This window comes from Vipera ursinii (assembly GCF_947247035.1).
Source record: "Vipera ursinii genome assembly, chromosome: 3".
NCBI lineage: Eukaryota > Metazoa > Chordata > Lepidosauria > Squamata > Viperidae > Vipera > Vipera ursinii.
The window spans coordinates 119,736,492-119,762,708 of NC_139516.1; the positions used below are offsets into that span (position 1 = coordinate 119,736,492).

The 26,217-nt window shown below is 40.8% G+C and overlaps 1 protein-coding gene across 1 annotated transcript in view; it reads left to right on the top strand.

Moving 5' to 3' along the window:
* The window catches only part of PFDN1 (prefoldin subunit 1), a 43,468-nt gene extending 19,218 nt beyond the window's left edge, over positions 1 to 24,250 (top strand). Inside the window, exons 3-4 of the mRNA XM_083358357.1 lie at positions 2,070 to 2,154; positions 23,964 to 24,250. Coding sequence (XP_083214483.1) covers positions 2,070 to 2,154; positions 23,964 to 24,047 — 169 coding nt within the window. The 3' untranslated portion in view covers positions 24,048 to 24,250. The remainder of the gene's footprint in view (positions 1 to 2,069; positions 2,155 to 23,963) is intronic.
* The last annotated feature ends 1,967 nt before the right edge of the window (positions 24,251 to 26,217 follow it).

A 26,217-nucleotide genomic window follows, 5' to 3' on the forward strand; every position in this document is an offset into this window, starting at 1 on the left:
TTTATTCATAGCCTGAAGAAATTTTAAAAGCTGAAACGAAATAAAGAAACAATTGAAGACAGAATAAAAAGAGTTGGAAGGGACCTTGGAGATCTTCTAGTCCAAAATCCTGGATCAGAAACCACCCAAATTAAAAGTTTTAGTTATAAATGTACATATGAAAAAAACATTTTAAAAATTATGATAAACGTGCTGCAGATTTGATACAGATATAGAACTGAGTATATTGAATATATTCGATATGAAATTATCTGTGTCCAGGATGTACTTCATAGAAATACAGTATGGTTTTTAAACATTCTTATTAAAACTGAGCAGACAATAGTTTTTTCCCTTTTTTAAAAAGAAATTAATATTCTGGATTTTGTTTAGATTCTGATATCGACAATGAATGTAAAGGTAATGATCTTTTCCAAATCTTTCTCCACATATAGTTAAAAACACAACATATTTAACAGGGGACTCATTTGCTGTAACATTGAAAAGGCATTTTTTTAGTGATTTTTTTTAATTTGTTTCTGAACTCTGGACTAAATGCTTTTTTTCATCATGGGGGCAACAGAAAAGTTCATTAATCTGGAATTTGCTGCAGATGTATTTTTAAATAACTGATATTTTTCATACTTTAATAAGAAAAATGGGACAACGTGGTTTCAAGTGAAGTTCTTGTATTGTGTTTTCAAAACCTCCTTTTTCTGTTTCCTTTATAAAGCTTTGATATTATTTTTGCTATATCCAATATTACTTTTGTTTTTACTAAATTTGTTTTTTCTTTTTCATTATTTATAGTTTTTCTTGTTTTCAGTTCTTTTTAAGTTTGTCTCAAATGAAATTTCTTTTCCCTTGACTTAAAGTTTTTTTTATATCCATGTTATCTTTAATTATTTCCTACCATGTAGAAGGCATTATGTCTTCTTTCAAAGGAAGACAAAATTTTACTAAATCAGGCAATTTAAAACATGTTTTTTTAAACATATTCTTTCAGATGAAAAAAACTTTTGGGAAGATGGGTAATCAAAAACATATCAGTTTAATGTCTGCTAGATGTGTTGTGAATTAAGTCTTCAAAATTTGTAGTGGAGAAAGTGATCCAGAAATATAATTTTAATTATGGTAGTTAAATTTCATATAACCACCTTGCATTTATTAGTTGTAGTAGCCTTGTTAAGGATCTTTTATATGTTGTACATACATGCTTTTCAGTATCTTTTTACTGAAAAGCAGTGAATTACTTAAATTTCAGATTGAAAATGTTGCTCAGGCTTTGAATTCGTACAGTACTATTAATAGCTCTTTAATTTTTTTTGTCCTGGAGACAGTCTTGACTCCTGAATGCTGTTTGGATAAGTCTGTGAAATTGTTTTTCATTGTTTTCTTCATGGAGCTGAGAGAGAGGATGAATAGCCCAAGTCACCCAGCTGACTTTGTGCCTAAGGCAAGATTAGAAGTCACTGTCACCTGGTTTGCAGCCTAGTGCCTTTAACCACTACACCATATTGGTTTTCAAGTCTTAAGTATTGATAGGTCTCATGAGGACAAACTTTTTTTCAGTTTGTTGCTGTAACTTGATGAAAACTATCTCGAATAGCTGGAAACCTTATGCAGTGAAACTCAGTAGCTTTACTGGTAGAGCAGTGGGCTAATGCCTCCTTAAGTAACACCAGCTGCCTGCAATTAGTGCAGGTTCTCATCCCACCAGGCTCAAGGTTGACTCAGCCTTCCATCCTTCCGAGGTAGGTAAAATGAGGACCCAGATTGTTGGGGGCAATTAAGCTGACTTTGTAATAATGCTGCTTGGGGTGTGTGTGAAAGCCCTAATAAGCAGGCATATACATAGAATGAAGGCTACTGCTAAGCTTGTAAGCCGCCCTGAGTCTTCGGAGAAGGGCGGGATATAAATGGAATTAAAATAAAAATAAATAATTAAAATCACTTCTGTTATTTTATGTGTTTTGCTGCAGGAGCCAATATACGCCACCCTGAACATTTTTGGTCATTTACAGGACTGGATCTGTGAATGTTTAATAAACTAGATTGTTTTGTTTTCTTCTCCCTTCATACTTTTGCAGGTTTATCCTTCATCCCAAAGAAGTAATTCACAACCAGCTCTTAGAAAAACAAAAAGTAGCGGAAGAAAAAATTAAGGAACTGGAGGTAAGTTTGAAATATCTAAAATGATTGTATGCATGTATATGCATGAATGTATGTATTTTGCATTTTTTATACTATATGGCTCATCTGTATAAAGTGCCTTTGCTGAGTGGAAATTTCAGTGTGGAATAGCTAGTAGTAATTCATGTCTTACAATTGTGTCTGAAAATTCCCTGTGAAGCCTGAGAGAAAACACAAAATATAAAAGAATAATTGGTTTGCTTTTAAAAAGAGAGAGGTTTGGTTTAGAGCAGAGGTCCTCAAATTTTTTAAACGGGTGGGCCCGGGCTGTTCATTGCCCCTCAGACTATTGGGGGAGGGGGCGGACTATAGTTTGAAAAAAAAATAATGATTATAGAAAAATGTAAAATCAAGTATTAAAATGAACAAAATGAAACAAGAAAAATGAATTGGTTAATCAATAAAGACTTATTAGAATTGGTTAATTATTTGAATGAGTTTTTAAGTGAAGAAAATATACATTTCCAATGAATCCACACTTTTGTTTGGGAATGCAACTGCTGGTTTTTCCACATAGTTGTTGAGTTGTGTGAAGATGGCAGAAGTTTTCCTCCCTCAGTTGTTTAATGAGTATGTCCCAATTTTACTTCAAATGCTTTCACATGTGAATGCATATCACAGATGAGCTTCCCCTTTCCTTGAAGTTGCACATTGAAACTGTTGAGTAGCTCTGTTACATCTGTCAGAAAGGCAAGGTGCCATTTCCACTCAGCATTTCTTGCAGACGTCTCATGACCCAAACTAGGTAACTTGTGATTCCTTGCCAGCCCATGGATCCGGCACCTGAGTCTGAGGACTCAGAGGAGGAGGAGGGGCCTAGAGTGACAACAGAGTCAAAGGGAGGCTCTGAGGAGCTCCAAGACTTACTGTCTGACAAGGAGCCTGGCCCCTCTACTAGTGCTCAGGCTGAGACACAGCTGTGCTGGGTATCTGAGGGGGACAGTTATGACTCACAGCTGGGTGATATCCAGGATGCTTGTAAATGCCGGCAAGCAGAGAGCAGGACAAAGGAATGTAATGGCGCAGCTCCAGAGGCAAAGGAGTAGGCATTAGGAAAGCCACACCTTGGCTGCATAATAAAAGGGAAGGTGTGGGAGGTGCTGGTTGCGGAAGGCAATTGTTTGGGCTAAGAATCAAGTTGTGATGAATTGTGTTTGTTTTTCCTCAAGTCTGTGAGTAATAAAAGGGGTTTGGGTTTTGTCCTGTGGTTTCTGCCTGCTTGATTTAAAGAGGGGTTTTCCCCTTGTGAACTTAACAAGGAGCTTGAGTAGGCTGGGACAGAACAGTAACATCAGCAATGCCAGAAGAGAGAGGGTTTGTGGAATGGAGGAGAAGAGGAGAGGGAGGGCGGTTGTGGAGTCCTTGCTGCTCTCTGAGCTTGGCTTTCTTGCAGACAGTGGCGTAGCGTGGGTTGTCAGCACCCGGGGCAAGGCAAGTAATTTGCGCCCCCTAACCCGTGGATTTTAGCACTCGAGTCTCTTCCACTAGCTCAGGAATTCTGGGAGTTGAAGTCCATGAGTCATAAAAGAGCCAAGGTTGCCTACCCTTGAGTTAGGTTCAAGGCAAAAAAGGGTCTCTGGAGAAGAGGGAAAATGCTAGTTTAAAACTGAAACAAGGCAACTTTAAGGTGCCTCAGCTGTGATTTAGGATGAGACAAAGAGAGGACATGGCGTTGAAAATGGTTAATGGGGCATGTTTGTTCCACTCTTAGTGGATGTCAAGATAAACCCCACGAGAGAATGACCTTACAACAGATGTGAATAGGCTTGGACTACGTTTGTAGATTGAGTGCATACATCACATGGAGCGATGATGGGCTTCATCAAGATTTATGATCCCACAATTGGCTAGTTTTCTCCATCTTGTCCTAAACCCTGGATACCAACCACGGTTTATGGCTTAGCATGTGGTGTGGGGTGACCCAACATGTTAGGCAACAAACAATGACTTCCAACTTACAATGCCTTCCAACTTACAATGCCTCAGCTTCCCAAGGTTATTCCAAAGCCGGAAAAGCCAACCAACCCACCCTGCAGCTTTGCCTGCTTAGGCTGAACCCCAGGAGTTCATACTTGCTGTGGCGCCTGACCTATTTTCTGCCCAGACGCTGCTTATCCAAGCCAAGCCGCCTCCTTTTCTTTGGCACCTCGCCCCAAAGATTCGCCGGACAGGCTGGAAACTCTCGCTGCTGGCGACGTGTGTCGGGGGGGGCGTCCCGATCGCCTCCTGCAGGGGGAACCGAGTGGCCACAGAGAGTCAATGCGGCAGGAGGAGAAGGAGGAGGAGGAGCAGCAAGCAGCCGCAGGTGCGGCGGCTGCAGTTGTTACCTTTACCTCAGGGAAAGGAGGAGACGGGGGCGGGAGCTGGGTCGGGGGGGCGGGCTTGCAGGTTGAGAGCCAAGCGGAGGAGAGCCGTGGCGGGAGAAAGAGAGGGAGGCGAGACGCCGCCAAGCCTCCCCACCCCCACCCGAGAAAGGAGGCGATCCGCAGCCGCGAGAGGACGGGATCCCGCTCTGGCTGGGCGCAGCGAATGCGGTTGCTTTCTACGCTCCGCCCACTCGCTTGCTCCTCCGACCCTCGGCGAAGCAGAATCATCCCCCTCCGGCGAGCTTAATGGGCGCCCCCCCAGATGTTGCGCCCGGTGCGGCCTGCACCCCCCACGCTACGCCACTGCTTGCAGACATTTCATGACCCAAACTAGGTAACATCAACAGTGCCAGAAGAGAATGGGGTTTGTGGAGTGGAGGAGAAGACAAGAAGAGGAGGAGGAGGGTGGTTGTTCCTTTGTCCTCTTTGAGCTTCGTGGCTTTCTTGTAGATGTCTCATGACCCAAACTAGGCAACATCATTACTTCACTTATTATCCCACTTTGGGTCCTGAAATGTCTACAAGAAAACCACCATACTCAGAGACACATCCCCCTCCCCCAGGACCCTTCACTTTAACCCTGAGCCAGAAATATTCTCCTTGATTGACATTCTCAAGGCAGAAAAACCTGCCTGGCATGACCTCATTCCTCTTTCCCATGGGGCACATCCCAATGCCCCCATCCTTCCTCCACCCTTTCCTGGACCCTAAAGGCCAATGAAGTTTCCCTCAATCACCAGCACCGGCACTCCCGGTTCCTCCAAGCTGCTCTACCACCTCTGGCTTTGCCTACTTCTCGGGGTTTCACCTGGACGCGGGAACCACCACCCCTGTTCATGGATCGGGATGCTCTTCCAAAGGCCAACGGCATCCTCCCTCCAAGTGGCTCCCCTGACCTTTCATCGTCTCAGCTCCACACAACCCCTCGCAACCCTGAAATAACCTTCCAGGAGCAAATTCTCCTCCTTTTTTTTGCTCACCCTGGCTGCCCCCCACAAATATCTCACCCTTTGCCCGCTCCCCTCAGATCCATAACCAGCGCCCCACTCCAGCAACCCCACTCCAACCACCAGTGGGGCTGGGTCACTCGATGATGGTGGGAGTGATATTGAGGGCCGGCAGCACCAGTTTCCTTTTTGGCTGGCATGGCGGTGGTGTCAGCAGTGGCAGAGGCTGGGGCTCAGGTTCCGTAGTGTCTAGCGAGGGACCCGCCTCAGAAGCAGCAGTGACATTGTCATCACCAGACATGGCTGCCTTAACCGAGGCCGAGGCTGCAAGCAAGGCCTAAACCTCTTAGCCTGGCCCTGAGGTAAAAACGCGAATAGGCGAGAGGAGGAGAGGAAGGGGGCATGGCCAAAGCAGGAGTGCGCCCTTGGGCGCGTGAGGGGGAAACTGGGGGAAAAAACATCTTCTCCCACCACCTTGCCATCCCGCCATTGGCTGGGGCTCTCACCATCATCCACCTACTCCTTGCGATTGGATGGCTTGCCCGGGAGGTTGAGGCGGGTTGGATAAAAAGACATAAAAAGGTCGGCTGCATATGGCCCGTGGGCCATAGTTTGAGGACCCCTGGTTTAGAGTGAGGCTGTATTTTGTTTGAATGCTTGCTTTATAACTTGGGAATATATTCAAGACCTGGTATCTGGAAATGTATAAATGATGGCTTTAGGCATGAGTATATTTTAACAACAATTATACCAGCTGCAATCTTATTTTGCTTTGTCATTTGTAACCTGATTGTATCCAGCTGGACTAATATAACATTCTCTAATTTTGAAGCTTTGCCTAGTCCTGTGCTTGCCTTGAGCTCAGAAGTGAAAGTTTCATTTTTTTACATTAAAAATTCTGAACCATTTGGATAACCTGTGTGCTAGTGTATTCTTTTTTTATTTTATTTTTTATAATTTATTAAGTTTATTATTTAAAACATTGGACACGGTACAAACGGACTGACATACCTTCTTGTCTACAATATTCATATATGTATATATCTGTGTGCTAGTGTATTCTGAATGCACTGAATTAAAATGCTAGAAGTCCACTGTTAAAAAAAATAAAAATGGTAATATGTATAAGTTACCAATCAAATCTTCATCTGACCAGTGGACTACAAACTTACCTTTTTTAAGCATAGGGGGCTGGAAAGAACTTGGAGCAAAACTAAGAGTGAAGACAATGCTTTTATTTTGAATTTATTTACCCTTTTTCACTACCGCTAAATATTTATTTAGATTTCTGTACCATCATACCAAACAACATTCATTCTGACACACATTTTCCCTCAGTGTTGTTAAAAAGGAAGCTATATGAACATTTTGCTTCCACGGCTGACTGTATTTTGATACTACAAATTTGAGGTGGCATCCATGCACTCTGGGCTTGTCACAAGTCCATTCGTCCCTTCTTTTTCATCCACGATGTTAGGAAACAGTAAGGTAGTTGTTTATGTGAATATTACCAACAAGCCCTTCCCCCTGAAAATATTTTAAAACTCCTAATAAACCATATGCGAGTAATTAATTTCATCCTGTTTTGGCACTCTTGTATCCTTGGGAGTAATTGAAGAAAATGTAGGAATTAAGTGGCATCATGTAGCCAGTTTTGGCTGATCTAAAAAATTAAGCAGTACAGGTAGTCCTCGAGTTACAAGTGTAATGGAGAACTGCCCATTCCACTCGTAACTCAAAAACCCGTAGAATGAATCTCATACTTCGAACGAGATCTCTCCCTTGATCTTTAAGACACATGTGGCTCGTTAAGTGCACATGAGGTATCTCAGGGTGGGGAAGGCCATGGAATTGAATAGGCCCCCAAGGCCTCCCAGACCCACTAAGATACCTCATGCTTCCCCCCTCCCTTCCTGCTGCGCCAGACTCACCTTGAAAAGATCCGATCGGGACTTCCGGTGGCTCCGCGGCGCCGGAGACAGCCTTCCCGGGCTGCCCGTGGCTCAGCTGTGTGATTTTTCGCCCGAAACAGCGCCGATCAGCTGTTCGGGCGAATTTGAAGCCCCCTCCTCGGGAGAAGAGGAGGGGGTGAGCCCCCAGGTAGGGGTCGAGTTCTCCGGGGCCGCCTGAGCTTGGAGCTTGGGCGGCTGAAGGATTGAACTCCCCCGTAGCCTGGGCTGCTCCCAGCTGGCTAGCGTCTCTGCTCCGGACTTCATGGAGCAGAGCCAGGCGTCTGCGACCATCCCTGCTTGAAGGAGAGACTATGAAAGGAAAAGAGCAGGCAGAGCAGTACAAGAGGGAAAGATGAAGAGATGAAGAGGATTATTTTATTTTACTCTCGAGCTTGATGGACTTTGCTTAAAATTTAAAGTGAAAGTGCGTCACAATTGTAAGTAAAAGATGGCGGCTAAACCTCCCCCTAGAACTTTTCGGAGTGCTGGAAATTCTCCGGTGCAACAACAATCATTACTGCAGGCGTTGCATTCTCCCGATGTATTGACATCGAAGGATCTTGAAAAACATACCCAGTTAATTTTGGAGTCAATGGGTGTTAAATTTGTACAGATGGAGGAGAAATTGGAGAAATTGGAGCAGAGAATGGAAGAAAGGATGGAACAGAAACTCAGAGAGATGAAGGTAGACATTTTGTCCTCAGTGCATAAAGTAGCTAAATGTGTGGAGGTGCTGGATGACAAAGTGGAAGATTTGACTCAAAAGAATGCTATATTAGAAGCAAAAGTATTGGAAATTGAAGATTTAAAAGACAAAATGGATAGCGAACTGAGTCTGGCTCAATTTTACCAGATGCAGTTTGCTGTTAGAATTAGAGGCCTAAAAGAGAATATTAAGGAAGATTTAAAGCAGCTGGTTCCTGAGGCTTTTGAGGTGGTATTGAACCATCCAGCATCTGAAATAAAACAAGGCATGGACAAAGTGTTTCGTGTGAACTCGTGGATTGCTAAACAGAGAAAGTTGCCTAGAGATGTGGTGGTTTATTTTGTAAAAAGGGAAATTAGAGATGAAGTTATACAAGCTGCCTATGATACTAAAGTTGTGATTGCTGGTCAAGAAGTTTTGGTTCTAAAAGAAATTCCTCCAAAGATTTTAAAGAGAAGGAAGGACTTTATATTTCTGGTGCAAGAGCTCAAGCAAAGAGATATAAGGTTTAGATGGGAGATCCCAGCTGGGTTGAGCTTCATGTATGATGGCAAAAGGTACTGTTTGGGTACTGTGAAGCAAGCGCATGATTTTTACAACAATGTCTTAAAAGCAACCCCATCAACACTTTTGGAAGCTGCAGAGGGATCTGGAGAAGGAGAACATCAAGAGGATGAAGATGGACAGATAGACGAGAATGGTACAGGAGGAGATCAAGCTGCAACTCTTTTGGATGATCCTAGAGAACAGAGGGTGACGCGTGCTGCCTTAAAACGCTCAAAAAAGATAAAAAAATAAGACCAGTAGAAATCTATGGAACTTCCACAATATACTTACAGTCAAGTGGTAATTGTGTTTTTAAGAGTTTTGGGATGATATGTATGGTAACAGAATCTTCAATTTGGAATTAATGGACAATTTACTACAGAGGAAGAGGAAGAAAGTTTTGTGGGTTAATGCGGGTTAATTTGTGTAAGAACTATCTATTATAGCCTATTTTGGCTAGAGAGGTTAATAGGGATAGGTGCTTGTGATGTGTAAATGAGAATATGTTTAGGTAATAGTGAATTGTGGAAGAACATAGATGGGAATGACGCTAGTTTTCTTTTATTTTAGTTCTTTATACATATCTAGTATTATTAAGGATTGGTTTACTCTATATAAGCTAGAGAGTGATGGATTTTAGAGTTTATAATTGTTAGTATATGATTGTTTATGATTGCTTTTTAGATATATACCTTGTATTTTGCTCTGGGAAGTCGGAGGGGGGGAGGAGGGGAAGTAGGGGGGGGAGGCAGGGGAGGGAGGAGGGAGAGGGGGAGGGGGGGAGATAGGGGGGAGGTAGGGAGGGGAGGAGGGAGGGGGAAGGGGGGTTTTCTAAAGGAAAACTGTATTTTAAAACTTTTCAATAAAAAAAAAATAAAAAAAAAAGAAAAGATCCGTCTCCTCTCTACTGCGGTTTCTGCCTTTGAGGGAGAGAAGAGTCAGTGGAAACGCCTGTAATATTCATCCTCTTTTGCAGAAAATGGGAGCCTGAACTCTTGCGGTCTTTGCTCCCACCCCCAACTTCTTTCCGCCACTTTCCGGAACAATTTTCACCAGGATGGAGACCTTGGGGAAACTGGAAGCTCCGTCTTGCATGCAAATGCATGCTTAGAAATGGAGCGCCTCGTTTTGTGGCTCTGTTTTTGCCGGAAAAAGCCATTTCTCGAGCCCCTTTCTGGCGAAAGCAAGCTCGCTCCGAAGGCTTGTTTTTGCAGGATTGCTCACAATAAGAGTGAGGCATGCTCACTGCAGAGGCTTATTTTTGCCAGGAAGGTGCTTGAGAAATGGCTTTTTCTGGTGAAAATGGAGCCACAGAGCAAGGCGCACTCGCTCTGGAGGCTTGTTTTTGCAGGATTGCTCTCAATAAGAGCGAGGCGCGCTTTCACTCTGTTTTTGCCAGGAAGAGGCTTGAGAAATGGCTTTTTCCTGGTGAAAACAAGCCTCTGGAGCGAGGCTTGCATTTCGCTCTGTGTCTGTTTTGATTGGGAAAAGCCATTTCTCAAGCCCCTTCCTAAAGAGCGAGATGCGCTCACTCTGGAGGCGTATTTTTGTCAGGAAGGGGCTTGAGAAATGGCCTTTTCCGGCGAAAACAAGCCTCCGAGCCCTGATGCTGGCGGAGTGAGGCAGTGGCAGCCAGAGCAGATCCTTCCCCGTCTCCCCTTGCTTCCCCAAAGCCTCCCTTCCTTTCCAGCTCCGTTCTCCATCACCACGTGTAGGGTAATAAAAGAAGACTGTGGGACTACCATAAAAAAAACAGACCTTCTAACTTTGCGAGATCTTTTTTTTCCCCACAAGAAGTTGGAAGGTCAAATTGATCTTTTTTTTTTTAAGTCCTGCAAACTTCTTTTGTTGCCCTGCACACGGAGAGTGGAGCTGGAAAGGAGGTTAGTGAAGGAATGTGGTTACCCTGGCGTGGGGATTAGGATTTGGCATTGTGGATGTCCTGGGGTGGGGTGGGGTGGGGGTTAGGATTTGGCATTGTGGATTGTTTGTGCTCTGGTGGGGCTATTCAAAATGCAGGGATTCCCTGCATTTTGAAGTACCTTCTGTGACTGCATGGAAAGGCGCGCTCTGTTTCTCAAGCACCCCATTCCAGGCAAACGGGGCTTGCAGTCTCTGCCAGATCTCTGTTGGGATAAAAAGTCTTTCAGTGCCTATAGAGCGCTTCCAAATACAGCGAGTCCCTGCATTTGGAAGCACTCCATAGGTGCTGAAACATTTTTTATCCCAATGGAGATCTGGCAGAGACTGTAAGCTCTGTATGCCTGGAATGGGGCGCTTGAGAAACGGAGCTTTCTGCCAGATCTCCATTGGGATAAAAAATGTTTCAGCACCTATGGAGCGCTTCCAAATGCAGGGACTAGCTGCGTTTGGAAGGTACAAGTACAGAAAGTGGAAAGGGGCACATAACTAAGTCAGAATATCAGCAAATAGCCCGTGCCTGCAAAGATGAAGTGAGGAAAGCTAAGGCTCCAAATGAACTAAGGCTTGCGACTAAAGTCAAAAATAACAAAAAAAGCTTCTCAACATGTAAGAAACAAGGAAAAAGTGAAGGGAATGATTGGTCCATTAGTGGGTAAAAGTGGCAAGAAAGTGACAAGCAACAGGGAGAAAGCAGAACTATTTAACTCTTTTTTTGCATCTGTATTTACATAAAGGGAAAAAACAGACCAACCGATCAAAAATAGTGCCATAAAAAAACAGAATAGAAACACAAGTTAAGATAGGCAAAAAAATGGTAAGTGAGCGCCTGTCCAGCCTAGACAAGTTGAAATCACCAGGACCAGACGGATTACACCCCAAGATTCTCAAGGAACTGGCAGATGTGATCTCAGAACCATTGAACTATATTTTTCAAAGATCCTGGAGCACTGGGGAACTACCAGAGGACTGGAAAAGAGTTAATGTAGTTCCCATCTTCAAAAAAGGGGAAGAAAAATGGGTCCAGGAAACTACAGACCTATCAGCCTGACCTCAATATCTGGGAAGATTCTGGAAAAGATAATCAAACAACGAATCAGTGAGCACCTAGAGGCAAACAAAGTCATTACTAAAAGCCAACATGGGTTTGTCAAAAACAGATCATGCCAGAAAAATCTTATTGCATTCTTTGACCAAGTGACAAAATTAGTGCATCAGAGGGATGCTGTGGTTATAATTTACTTGGACTTCAGTAAGGCATTTGATAAAGTAGATCACAATCTACTACTTGATAAGATAGAAAAATGTGGGTTAGACAGCATCACCACCAGATGGATTCGTAGCTGGCTGATTGGCCGTATTCAGCGTCTGGTCCTCAATGGAACTGCATCTACATGGAGGGAAGTGTGTAGTGGGGTGCCCCAGGGCTCTGTTGTGGGCCCAGGGCTCTTCAACATCTTCATCAACAATTTGGACGAGGGGATAGATGAGGAACTCATCTAATTTGCAGACGACACCAAGCTGCCAGGAATAGCCAATACTCCAGAAGATAGGCTTAAGATACAGGAGGATCTGAACAAAATGGAACACTGGGCGCTATCTAACAAAATGAAATTTAATGGTGAAAAAAGTAAGGTTCTACATTTAGGCAAGAAAAACCAAATGTACAGGTATAGTATAGGGGGTACCTTGCTCAGTAGTAGTAACTGTGAGAAGGATCTCGGAGTCCTAGTGGACAATCACGTAAATATGAGCCAGCAGTGTGCTGCATCTGCCAAAAAAGCCAACACAGTGCTAGGCTGCATTAACAGAGGGATAGAATCAAGATCACGTGAAGTACTAATACCACTTTACAATGCCTTGGTAAGGCCACACTTGGAATACTGCATCCAGTTTTGGTCACCACGATGTAAAAAAGAAGTTGAGACTAGAAAGAGTACAGAGAAGAGCAACAAAGATGATCAGGGGACTGGAGGCTAAAACGTATAAGGAACGGCTGCTGGAATTGGGTATGTCTGCACACCCAGGAATTTGTGCTGGTGAATCATTAATGCACAGAGAAGTGTGGCTGTGCCTGCCTTTTCTGTAATTGATAATAATCTCTCTGGTTTTTCCAATGTTTTAAACTAGGCTATTTTCCTTACATCCGTTTACCAAATCCTCAACCCCTTTGCAGTAAGCACCTTCATTGTCAACTTGAATAAAGCCCACTACTGTTGTATCTGCAAACTTCACAATATGGTTTGTGGCAGACCTAGCACAACAATCGTGGGTCAACAGGGTAAACAGCATCAGACTTAGGATGCAGCCCTGAGGAGAACCTGTGCTCAAGAAAATGGTGTTAGAAATATTTGTTCCACCTCGCACATACTGGGGCCTGTTAGTAAGAAAATCAAGAATCCAGCTGCACAAAGGAGTGTAAGTCTAAAGGGCCCAGTTTGTCTACTAGATGCTGGGGAATGATTGTGTTAAATGCTAAACTGAAGTCGACAAACAACAAATGCACGTGAGTATTTCTTTCCTCTAAATGCTCCAAGCTCAGATGGAGAACAGAAGAAATAGCATTCTCTGTAGAGCAGTTTGGTCAGTAAGCAAACTGAAGCGGGTCAAATGGTGGCAGTAGGCTAGACACAATAATGTCTTTTATCAGCTTCTCAAAGCATTTCATATTGATGGATATCAGTGCAATCGGACGGTAATCATTGAGGCCTGTAATTGTGAACTTTTTTGGCACTGGCAAAATGATGGCCATCTTAAAACATGATGGGACCACTGCCTGCTGCAATGAGAGATTGAAAATATCTCTAAGAACACAAGCCAGTTCATCTGCACATTCCCTAAGAACTTGCCCAGGGATATTAACTGGGCTAGCTGCCTTCCGAATGTTAACTTTCCACAGTGTTTTCCGGACAGAGGAGACATCAAAGCTAAGCACTTGCTTGTCAGGATGAGGCACAGCTTTCCTAGCAGGAGTGCCATTTGATGCCTCAAATCTTCCAAAAAATGTATTCAGCTTGTTTAGGAAGTCTGTGTCGTCCTTGCATCTTGATGGAGCCACTTTATAATCTGTAATGGCCTGGATTCCTTGGCACATGCATCTGGTGTTTGTTGGATCCTGAAAAAAGTTCTGAATTTTCTGGCAATGGGCTTGCTTTGCACCTTTAATAGCACTTTGAAAATTAGCTCTGGCTGTTCTAAGTGCCAGCATATTGCCGGATTTAAAATCCGCATTCCGTGCTTTCAGCATCTTGTGGACCTCATTAGTCATAATACGAAATGAAAATAAAAAATAGGGTATGTAGTACAGTGGAAGTACATCTTAGCGTTTTATTCGCAAAAACTGATTCAGATGTTCTTGCTTTTAACCTATTTCTTTTTGGAAGATTTTTATCCTTGTATTGTTTGCAGTGATGAAGGATTTTAAAACAGTTTAATGCACATATTCATAGAATTCCCCTATTCTGGGTAAAAACAACATCCTATTGCTGGATAGTTTTATTCCACCAGCATAACGTTGTACATGTGCATTGTTCTAATGTTCCCAGTGGTTAATGGAATTCTAAATCTTTTTATTTTTGTGGCTGCTATTATCTAGTTTTCTAACTCTTCACAATAAAAGAATGCCTATGAAGCCAGTAGTGCTGCTTAGATCCTTGTTCCCAATTTACTAATTTACAATTGTAAATTAAATTAAAATCTATGCATTATTACACTTTTCTCTGTTTTTAACTGGGGATTGTAGCAGTTGAACTCTAACCTATCTTGATACAGAATACCCGATGGTAGAGATTTGCTTTCGTATTGTAATCATGCTCTCAGAACCCATGGAGTGTATAATCGCTTATTCTAACTAATCTTTCCTTTTTCTCATCAACTGTTGCATAAAACAGAAAAATATTAGCAGATTATTATCTTAGCCCCACCCATACTTCTTGAACTGACTGAATAGTAGAACAGCTAAAGGTGACAAAGCTCTGAATCATAATTGATAATCATACCTCAACTTTCAGGTATGTGAATCATAAATTCCTGCATGATTCACACCTTGCTTTTTGATCTAGTTTACTCTGCTTGTAGTGATAAGAGGAAAAAACATATTTTAAGTCCTGAACAAGCAAAAACTATGTGGAAGAAGCTCAGATACTCACCTCCCTAATTTACATGAATAGTTCTATTGTTCCCTGCACATTTTCTCTTCTTTTATGTACAGTATTCTTTTTTTCAAGTAAAAATTCTCAATAAAAATTATTGTTAAACAACCTTTTTCCAGAGTTTAAAAAAGGGCACACTAAGCAAGTTAGTGTGCCATTCCAAATAGATTGGATCACTGGAGCATGTGAAGTATTAGCATTTATTATAGAGGTTATTCCGTTTGCCTTGCCTCTTAAAAAAAGGAGGCATGTATAATAATGGAAATATATTGTATGTTTTGCCTGAAAACCATTAGCTTAGTACATAGTAAATAAAATAGACTGAGCAGAAGATCCTCTGCTGGAACATATTAACATCTGAATTTCAAATATATATTCTAGTTTTATTTATCGTAATACTGTGATACTGTTGTTTGTGTTATGTCTCATCTTGACAACATTTCTTGTTTTATAGTCAGCATAGTATGGCTCTGAGAGCTAATTTCTGTCAGGATAAAAGAAAGCCAATGGGTTCAAACACTGAGAAGGTAAAGCCCAGCTATTCTGTTTGTATAATTTCAGTTCTGAAGCTTTGATTTAAAAATGGAAAAATATTTAGCCTTGCAGAAACCATGCTATAAGGCAAAACTGCATTGTGAGACATGAGTCTGAGGTCAAATCATATAGCCATTGTTTGGAGAAGAAGCTCCAATTTGAGGTCACAATAGCTATGGTTTCATTAATAGACTGGACACATAGTTACCTGTTGATAATCTGATATCTAATGATGTTTGTTTACTTCCATTCAAAATACTGTGACAATAAAATAACAAGAAATTGTATAAATTGCTTCTTCAGTGAGTTTGCTTAATGGGGCCAGAGCAGGTATGCAGATATGTTAAATAATCTTTCTTCAGTGTGATTTGTTGATGCAATTCAAGTCCATCATTATTTTACCAATCTTATAAAGAAAAGGTTTCACTATTATATTTGTTTTGTAAAAGATTGGGAGAAATTAAGAGTATGATAAATATAATGTAAAATGCAAGAAACACATCTGAATATTAGTGTTACTCTTTTAGGAACAACTGAGTAGTAGACCTTGTGTGCAAATTATCTCAGGACAAATCTGCACTGTTTAGTAAAATGGGCGCCCAGGCTAATTGCCATCCAGTTAGCAGATTTACAGTGGTTTTGGTGAAAACGTTGGTTCCAACTGCCCTGTCTTTAAATTTTCCCAGAACACGGAAATCCACTTAAAAGCCATCCCTGAAGATAACTGCCTTGACATAAATTAGCGAAGCCACTGGACAAATAAATAATTTGGTCATATCAGTCTATCTAAGATTACTTATTTATATGCCTTGTAATACAGACAACTTAGACAGAGTTTGGAGCATGAGGAAATGTGACTGGATTCTTCCCTGGTTTATTTTCATCTGATGTTTGTTAAATGTTCAGATCTTGGTTCATAGCCAGCCTTTCTCTGAAGAAGAACATGAAGCAATTGCAGCATATAAATAGCTTTAAAAGGAGAGAAATAGATATAAAGAAAGCTTAACATTACTGAGCATATTTGCTTATTTATTCCTTATTTATTAACATGTATAAATTTAGGTATGCAACAGCACACTTTGTATGCTCACTATTAACCTTGTAAGATAGTGCCATTTGAATTCAATTAAAAATAGCTTATGTAACCGATATTTATAGTTTTAATTTATGATGTGTAGATGTGTTGGATTTATTATTGTTGTAAATCTTTCGATTAAGTTTTGATTTTGAAGTAGATTATGCATTTTCTAAATACGTTAATTAAATTTCACAAGTCTTTGTTGTTAAAAAGTACTACTTTAAAAATGATTCTTTAGTTGCTCTGGGACCAAGGGGGCATTTAAAAATTCTAACGCTGACAGCAATTACAGCAACTCAGTTGAGACCACAGTAATCTCATGACTCCTATCTGATATCTCATTTTGGAACTCAAGTATTTTTCTCCTTCTTGAGGCCAAGGAGAGGCATTCAAATAAATGAGTATGCTAAGTCATAAGATGATCACTTTCCTGAAATGTTTCAGAGGAATGTAAAAAATGAGAAATGTTAACTTTAGAAATTTAGACATTGTAAGCAAGGTCTTTTTATTTGTTTATTTATTTTGAGGTAAAAGTCACAAGACATTACATCAGAGGATTTTATTCAAGGCATCTGTCTCATATCCAATTCTCCTTGCAGAAAGACATCTGTTTCCAACACTTCACATATAAATGAATCTGTTTGTGATTATATAAGTAGCTAATCCAGTAAGAGCATCCTTAGAGATGCTGTCATCTAACTATATAGGAAGCTTGTAGTCAGATCTGGCCCAGCTTGGTCCCTTAGGAAAGAAACTCTCTCAACTTCATTTGAAGCAAAAAGGCTACTTTTACTAAAAGCCAAGTGGTTACAGTGAGCAAAGCCAGACTTAACAGTTTGCATGCTAAGATTCCCTAGTTAAATTCCCCTTTTCCAGTCCACTCCCGTTATCTTGCCATTGTCCAGTCATATTTGAAGATGTTTTGGTAACTGTCCCTCCAAAGGTTGGATAGATGCAGAGGTGTTACATTCCATTCCCATGTCCTCAGCCTTGGGATGTCTCAGATGGCAGAAAGATTGCTTTCGATTTCCCCGTCTTCATTTCGGTCTGTCTCCTTGTCTCCCCACAGCTCCCTCCCCCCATGGCTTATGACAGACTGGCATCTAGCGAAGTATATGTGCTCTGGCTCCCAGAACTAAAATGCTTTGTAGTTCCAGATTCCAGACAGTTTAACTCAACAAAAATAATTTTAAAACAAATATTTATTGTCCAGGAACTTTAAGCAAAGACTTACATTTTGCAGTAAAGACATTCAGTTGTGGAAACATATTAATGTTCATATTTGTTCATTCTCAAAATGTAAAAAAGCAGTGGTTTGCTCCATCTCAGCTAAGCATTGCTGAGTATTGTTACGGATGCTATTCGAAGCGTGCATGATGGTTGATTAAAACAAAGGCTTTTACAACCTGGCACATAGCTAGGATGTCCTGCAATAAACTTTGAAGCTCTTCCCACTGACTAGATAAGATATAGGCCTAACTAACAACTAGACTACATTTCCCAGAAGCCATCTCTTAAGGAAACGGCATTTAACCTTTGAATGCTAAATGTTCTTACGTACAGTTCTCTTAAGGATACAGCATTAACCCTGAAAATGCTAATACTGCAACACAGTTCTTAATTCCTAAACTAGCTGTAATAATGGACCAGCTGACTATATACTGGTCCAGCACAATAGGTGTGAGCGAAGGATGGCAGCTCTGATACTTCTTTTGACAGTTTCATTCTGATGGACCTAATGGATCAAGCAATTAAAAGCAGCAGTTGGGAAGTTTGTTCTTTCAGACTTACAAGATTGTGTTGGCCCTCCTAGAGCTTCCCCTGCCAGACAGACCTATTGTTCAATCTGGAGTTTCTTCTAGATTCAGAATTCTTGTTCAAGGAACAGGTGGCAGTTGTGGCTTGGAGACCTTTGCACAGCTTCATCTAGTGCTCCAGTTGGGCCCATTCCTGGATCGGGAGGCTCTGCTCAGTCACTGATGTCCTAGTCATCTACATATTGGCCTATCTGTAATAAGCTCTACATGCAGCTGCTGTTGAAGAGTATCTGAAAACTTCAGCTGGTACGGAATGAAGCAGTATGGGCAATTTCCAGAAGAGCACATGAGCTGCATTGGCTGCCAGTCTGTTTCCAGGTCCAATTTAAGAGGAGTTTTTAACATTTAAAGCCCTTAATGGCACATGGGACTGGGTTCTTCTGAGGGACCATCTCTCCCCAATTACATCTGCCCATTCCATTAGATTGGGCAGAGAAAAGATACCAAGTCAGGTTAGTTCCATCTCTGTTAAATGTTCTAGCAGTTCCTCAAGACCTGATTATGTCACGTGGTCTGGGGGATGCCAGGGAACCAGAGACATTCTTGGATGACTCTTCTGTGGTTGATATATTTATTCTCTCCGTGTGGTTTGTATATTTAATTTTTTTTGTATTCTAATTTTTAATAATGTTTTTATATTTTTATAATGATTATTTTTACATATGGTTTTGTTCAATTGTTGTATGCTTCCCAGAGTTGCTTTTTGTGAGATGGGTGGCCATGTAAATTTGATTAATAAGTAAATAAATACAAAGGTGATATAATGGCAAAATTCCCAGTAACAAGGCTTATTTTATATTTAAACAGGTACCTGAGGTCCACTAGTCACCATCCTAACTAGTTTAGTATTTGGCATAATAAGCACATATCCAGGCAGTCCTTAAGTTAAAACTGGGTCCGGGACTGGGGTTTCTAAGTGACATGGTAGTAAAGTGGGATGTCATGCGATCACATCAAGTGGCAATCCAGGCAGTTCTGATTGCCTAATCCCAGGATATGCTGGGTCATTAAGAAAGGAGCAGAGGGACTCGGTAAGAAGTGCAGGAGTGAGGCAAAGATTTCGGGAGGGCCAGCATAGGCCATGCATGAGACGGAGGGGGTTCCCCCTGTGGTGCAAGCTTAGAAAGGCTGGGGGAATTTGGGTGCAGTGTGCATGTGATTGCAGGGAGATTGTGGTGTGCAAATGCAGGGAGGGTCATCTCCCTGTGTGTGAGGAACCATGGAAACGGCATGTGTGAGGCTTGTGCATGTGCAAGTGCAAGAAGGCCGTGGAAAGCGTGAATGTGTCTGTGCATGTGTGTGTGTCTTTATGTGTGCCTGTGATCACAGGGAGACCAAGGAAAGAGGGCATGGGGTGTGTGTGTGTGTGTGTGAGCACAGAGAAGCTGTGGAAAGAGTGCATGTATGTATCCAAATCAACCACCTAAGTGTTGGAGATGTAGTGAAGAGGCAACTTATTATCATATATGGTGGACATGTAAAAGTGTTAAAGCCTTTTGGATAAAAATATGGTGGATTTTTTAGAAAGTTTTTAAGAAAAAAATAAGATTTACTTCGCAGCTATTCTTATTGAGGATTATTTTGGATTGTACTGTTATAGAAACTAAATTAATGTTACACTTAATAACAGCAGCCAGATTGTTGGTGGCGCAACATTGGAAGAAAGAAGATTTACCTACAATAGAACAATGGATACTTAGAGTAATGGACGTAGCTGAAATGGCAAAAGTTTCAGCATATTTGAAAGAACAGTCACAAGAAAAATATATTTTGGAATGGAAAAGATGGATTGATTATATTCAAAACAAATATGGGACTAAAAAGTTTCAAATAGCATATGAATAATTCTTAACAATTATAGAAGTGTTATTATAATCGCTTTAGTTTTGTTATAAGGGAGTTAAAGGGTGGAAGGTTTGTTAACGTTGTAATAGATATTTAGCATATGTTTGCATAAGATTGCTATATGTAATACCCTGTATTCTGCTTTGGGAAGTCCGGTCGGGGGGAGGGAAGGGGGGAGGGTTGATGGGGAGGGGGGCGGTTTTATTATTAAAATTTTGTAAAACTTTTCAATAAAAAAAAGAAAGAGTGGGGGTTCATGTGTATTGCAATCACAGGGAAGCTGAGGGAAAAGGGCATGTAAATACAAGCTAGTTGCCTAGCACCTGAATGCAACATTGCAACACTCATAACATCCCTTCATCCCTTCAGTGGTATTAAACAATTGCTGAATGAATGATTGTAACTCAATGACTGCCTGGTAAGAGTCCTATTAAAAATTAGTTTTCAGAAATCTGACATTCTGAAGTCTGACTCATTGATACTTCCTGGGTGTGTGGAATTCCTGCAGAGTGACTTGTCTGAATTATTTCTTGTCCAAACTCAATTACTTATAGATTTTACTGTGTATTGAAATTAGATGTTCTTGTAGAAATGTACTGAAAGTGGCATGTTACCTGATTGAAGTTGTTAGCCACAAAACTAGCCATGTATTATGCCATGTCTACCCTGGATTCTTCTCTTAGCCAGTTTTATTGTATACTTTACATTAGTACTAAATTATGAGGATTTTTTCCCCCAAAGCCCCCTCTCCCACCAAAAAACCAGGAAAATAGCATTTTTGGCTATGTGCTGTGTACAGTGTTCCAGTTCCCAACACTGGAAGTTGGGAAAATTGATATGGGGAAAGGGGGAGGAAGGGTAACACAAAATATATTGTCAGTCTTTTAATTTGTCTAGTTTAATGAAGAGTCGGACTAGGGGCAACATGATAGCAGTGTTCCAATATCTCAGGGGCTGCCACAAAGAAGAGGGAGTCAAGCTATTCTCCAAAGGACCTGGGGGCAGGACAAGAAGTAACAAGATGGAAACTAATCAAGGAGAGAAGCAACCTAGAACTAAGGAGAAATTTCCTGACAGTTAGAACAATTAATCAGTGGAGCAAGCTGTGAATGCTTCAACACTGGAAGTTTTTAAGAAGAGACTGGACAGCCATTTGTCTGAAATGGTATAGGGTTTTCTGCCTGAGGGGGGGTTGGACTAGATGACCTCTAAGGTCCCTTCCAACTTTATTGTTGTTGTTATTTCCTAAACAAAATTTAGTGCAATCTTGCTGAAGAAAGAGTGTCTGTGCTTCTTGAATGTGTTCATTGATTTATATTCATTGCCTATTAACTTGCATAGAGTCATCATACACTATGGCCAGCTCAGTTTCTAGCTGAGATTATGTTCTCCCAAAAAGCTTATTTCATGAGGAATGATAACTGTGATCCTCTGACAAGAATAATGTCTCAGCACAATATTGTGCAGTATCTTTTAATAATGAATACTATTTCTTCATTCTTCTGTATTATAATGGTCATATTGAATTAATTCAAAATTGCCATGAGATTTATTTTTTGATTGAAGATTTCTAAAGACTTTTCATGCTTAGTTATGTGTATTCAGATGGAAATACTTGAAGCTAAAATTAGCAAATGTTACCTGCCTGATGATATGTCTAATATAGTCTTAATACAGGCAGTCCTCAACTTACAACCATAATTGAGCCCCAAATTTCTGTTGTAAAATGAGTTTTGCCCCATTTTACAACTTTTCTTGCCACAGTTGTTAAGTGAATCACTGCAGTTGGTAAGTTAGAATCACTGCAGTTGATAAGTTAGAAACCTGGTTGTTAAGTGAATCTGGCTTCTCCATTCATTTATCTTGTCAGAAGGTTGCAAAAAGTGATCACATGACCTTGGAACACAGCAAAGGTCATAAATATGAGCCAGTTGCCAAGCATCTGAATTTTGATCACCTGGTCGTGGGGATGCTGCAAAGGTTGCAACTATGAAAAATGGTCATAAGTCACATTTTTCAGTACCGCTGTAACTTTGAACGGTCACTATGTTGTAAGTCGAGGACTACCTATATTAAAGAGGAAATTGTGAAAGTGGCTTTATAGGTAAAGTCAGAATTCACAGCTGGAGACAGAATAGCTTCAAGAGGCAGTCAGTTCAAGATTATCATGGTATTCCAAATAAGAGAAGAAAGAGAAATGAAAGAAGAAGAAATATGGAGGGGTGAAGGGCTGCAAGATTGCTCTTAGGAAAAAGGGGATAGTCTCTCTCTCTCTCTCTCTCTCTCTCTCTCTCTCTCTCTCTCTCTCTCTCTCTCTCTCTCTCTCTCTCTCTCTCGTTTTCTCTTTCCCTCTCTCCTTCCCTTCCTCTCTCTTCCCCCCCCTCCTCTCTGAGTAGGATAGTTGTGATAGCACCTGAGTTTGGATGTGGTTCAGCAGTGCCCTCTAAAGGGTTTGGGAAGTGAGCCTCACACCGGGAAGTCTGAAAAAAGGTTGTGCAAAATAGTTTGAGTATGAAGTGCTTGAAGCAAGACATGATTTGAGCAAAATATACCTCTTCTATGTGGTGCTATTTTAGAATCTTCCACGTGGCTCTAGGTCAGTGATGGTGAACCTTTTAGAGACCAAGTGCCCAAACTGCAACCCAAAACCCACTTATGTATCGTCAAGTGCCGGGTGGGCGTGGCCCATTGGGTAGGTGTGGCCAATTGGGTGGGCATGGCTGCGGGACTGGGTGGGACTAAAAATTCAGTCAATTCCAACTTTGTGAGATCTTTTTTTTTCCCCGTGAGAAGTTGAAATTGATTGATAGAACCTTTTTTTTTTTTGCACACAGCGGCGGAGGCCTAAAGCGAAAAGGTTTTATAAAACCCAGCTGAAAGGCCAAGGACTGGGGCGATGATGCGCGTGTCCACAGAGAGGGCTCTGCATGCCACCTGTGGCATGCGTGCCATAAGTTCGCCACCACAGCTCTAGGTGAATGGAGTCCTAGCTTGCTTCTATGCATCAGTTATCCTTAGATATATTTTTTTCCTACTTGGGCTGCTAAGCAGCATTCACATCCCTGCTGTTCCTGACTTAGGCTTAGTGGATAAATACTGAGCTTTGGTGGAGTTTTGGAGCGAATCATAAGGCATTTTAGCAGTACGTAGCACATTCTGCATCTGATTACTTTTGAAGAAGGATAAGAGAGGGAGACTAGGATTGCTAAAGAACTGGCTTGGTTGGACTGACTTTATTTGGAATTTAATCTACAATATGAAAAAGAATAAGCACTTTGTCTGCCAAGTATAAGTAAAGCGAGGAGCAGCTAAGTACCCTTTTGATTTTTTTAAAAAAATTAAATCATAGCAAAAAGAGGAAAATGTTTGTACTCCATAACCAGGCTTCAAAATAATTTGCAAGCGTCACCTACTCCTTAGGATAGGCTGAAGTCTTTACAGCTTTCATTTCTTAAGATGAGAGAGCGAGCTTTTTCTTTTTCTCTTTTTCTTAATTGTTTCTGTTTTTATATTTCTTTATACATTTAATAAAGTTATAAAATATAATTATTTCTTGAGTATTTGGGGGTCATTATAAAATACTGTATATATTTTTCTTTACATATTGATGATATGTATATTTTAGATACTTCTGTGTCTGAAGAATAGTTTAGTCTTTAATGTGACTTTGTCAAATGCATGGAAAAACATTTTATTAAATATAATTTTTGACAATTCTCATTTACCAGTGTGGAAGGTTCAGGGCAGAGTTTGATTTGCAGTGCTTAAAAAGATTTTGCTAAGTGAATCTTAAAATGTTTTTTTTTCTGTGTCGTGGAAATAGTCTGTTTTCTTGCTGATTCCAATGCTTGCTGGCCTATCTCTCCCTATCTTATATGCTCTTGTTACTATTACCACTATTGCATTATTATTATTTTTTTGTCTTTCAGCAAAGAAAATCGTATTTGGAACGGAGTGTAAAAGAAGCTGAAGATAATATCCGGGAGATGCTCACGGCTAGAAGAGCACAATAAGCTCCTTGTGCTTGGACTGAATAGTTGAAAGCAGAGATTTCGAACCCCTACTGTTAAACATTCAGAGATGCGTAAGATACGAAAAACCTGGTTTATGTAACTGGCTGCATCATGTCAACCCACCTTGGTATTTTGATGCACTAATAAACTACTGAATTTGTATACCAGGACCGCTAAATCTGGCCTGAATTTGTTTCTTGAAAACAGAATAGAACAGAATTGAAAACAATTCTTCAGTGAGAGTGGAGCTCTAGATTAGTGTTTTGCTTTTCTTCAGAAAGACATGCAAAAACCAGTAAGATTTGGATTACTCAATCATATTTGTTCTGTTGGAAAAAAAGATTATGAGACAGGTAAAGCAGTACATTTCTTGCTTTCATTTTGCTGCTTTCAGGGACTGAAAAGCTTGTAAAAAATGATGGAAAAATACAGGAAAAAATGCAAAGAATTAGGAAAATCCTCTGAACAGATACTGTTTTCTAAGACAGCTAGGTTTTGAGATGGCAATGGTTGGGGCATGGATGATTTTTACAATCTAAGCAATTAGGAACGGTCAGAAAGGTTCAAAGCTGGCAGAGAACAGGTAAGCGTGGCTTTTCAGTAAGGGAATATTTGTGTTTAAATCTCCCTATAGCTTTCTGCCAGATGTAAGTATCCAATGCTATTATATTGATAGCAGTCTTAAAAATAAATGTAATAGCATTATAAGGTTGCTGCCATCTTGTGGCTGAGAGTTTTGTCGCTCATTTCTGTGACTAGATTCATAGATCATGCTAAGTCAGAGATAGGCAATCTGTAAATGTTCCAGCTGTTCCTGAATTATGTAATTCCTGGCATCCCTGATCATAATGTAATCCCATTGTCCTGGGAGTTGCATGCTTTGGCAACAGCTGGGGTCCCACAGCTTATGATGTATGAGCCTGGTCATCTCATATTTTCTGTAAGCTCAGAATAGTGCTTTTGGGTTAGGGTTAGGGTTACATAATAACGTAAGTACAAAACTAATTTCAAAGTAACAGTGTGAGAAAAAAAGTGATTTAGGGTTCTTGATTGGTTCTTTTGGTTATTTTTCTGCAGAATTTGGAATATCTTCTACAGTATAAACTTCTGCTATAAAGGATGGTGTACAACCGGTCAATATGTAGTTCTGCTACCTGCTGTGAGATGCATTTTATTTTTAATATAGTTGTGAGATGTTTGGTTATTCTGGCTATACTGCCTAAATATGTACTGTGTATGTGCATGAATATTGAGCATATTTAGGCAATCCAAGCAAGGGTTTAGAGGACTAGATGAAAACAAAAGCAGTTAAGCTTTTATGCTGCTTTCCTTTCCACTAGTATATGGAAAAAGGAAAGCATAAAGCTTTTTAATTTTGGGCAAGCCAGTTTGTTACATCTGCATGTGGAAAAATGTGACTACATTTTCCCTTTATTATGCTAAACATATCAATTAAAGAAAACTGTGAAGTATATGCGTTATGTGGGTGAACAGAGCAAGGCATACCCATGTTGTTTTGTCCTTATGTAAAAATCTGTTGAAATTATCTCAGTGGGAGGTCACTAAACTTGAGAGATTGTTAGCAGACTCTTGCTGTCTAAGGATGGTTGCTAAGATGAAGCTGTGCAATGACTCACTTAGCTACATCTGCTACTTGCCAGAGGTATTTAGGCTCTAAGAGGACCCCCAGTTTGAACATCATCTGCAGCATGGGGATACCTTCCTGTTCAGAGCCAAACATGACAGGTCCCCAGCTTCGAGAGCTCCCAGAATCCGTAAGTCATTCCCCTTCCAGGCTCTTGCAGCCTCCAGACACTGGAAAAGTATATTGACTGCACCACTTGGCCAGCCAGAGGTAGAGATGTTAAGTTCATTCTCTTATTTATCTGAAACACACACACACACACACAAACAAACACACGAGACATATAAATATAACCCTCAACAAACTGGATCATCTTGCAGTGGAATATTATCTATATACTTAACAAAACTCTCATGTCTTTTCAATTGGGTAAAAGTTATAGGGCAACAATTTTTTAATCGGGTAGTTGAAATGGACTTACAAGTGGGAGAGGGAGTTAGGGAGGGCACAGGGGGCAGGGAAGGCACAGTGTGGGTCAGGGAGGCTGTGAGAGGCCAAACGCAGGTTAAGAAAGGCAGGAGTGAA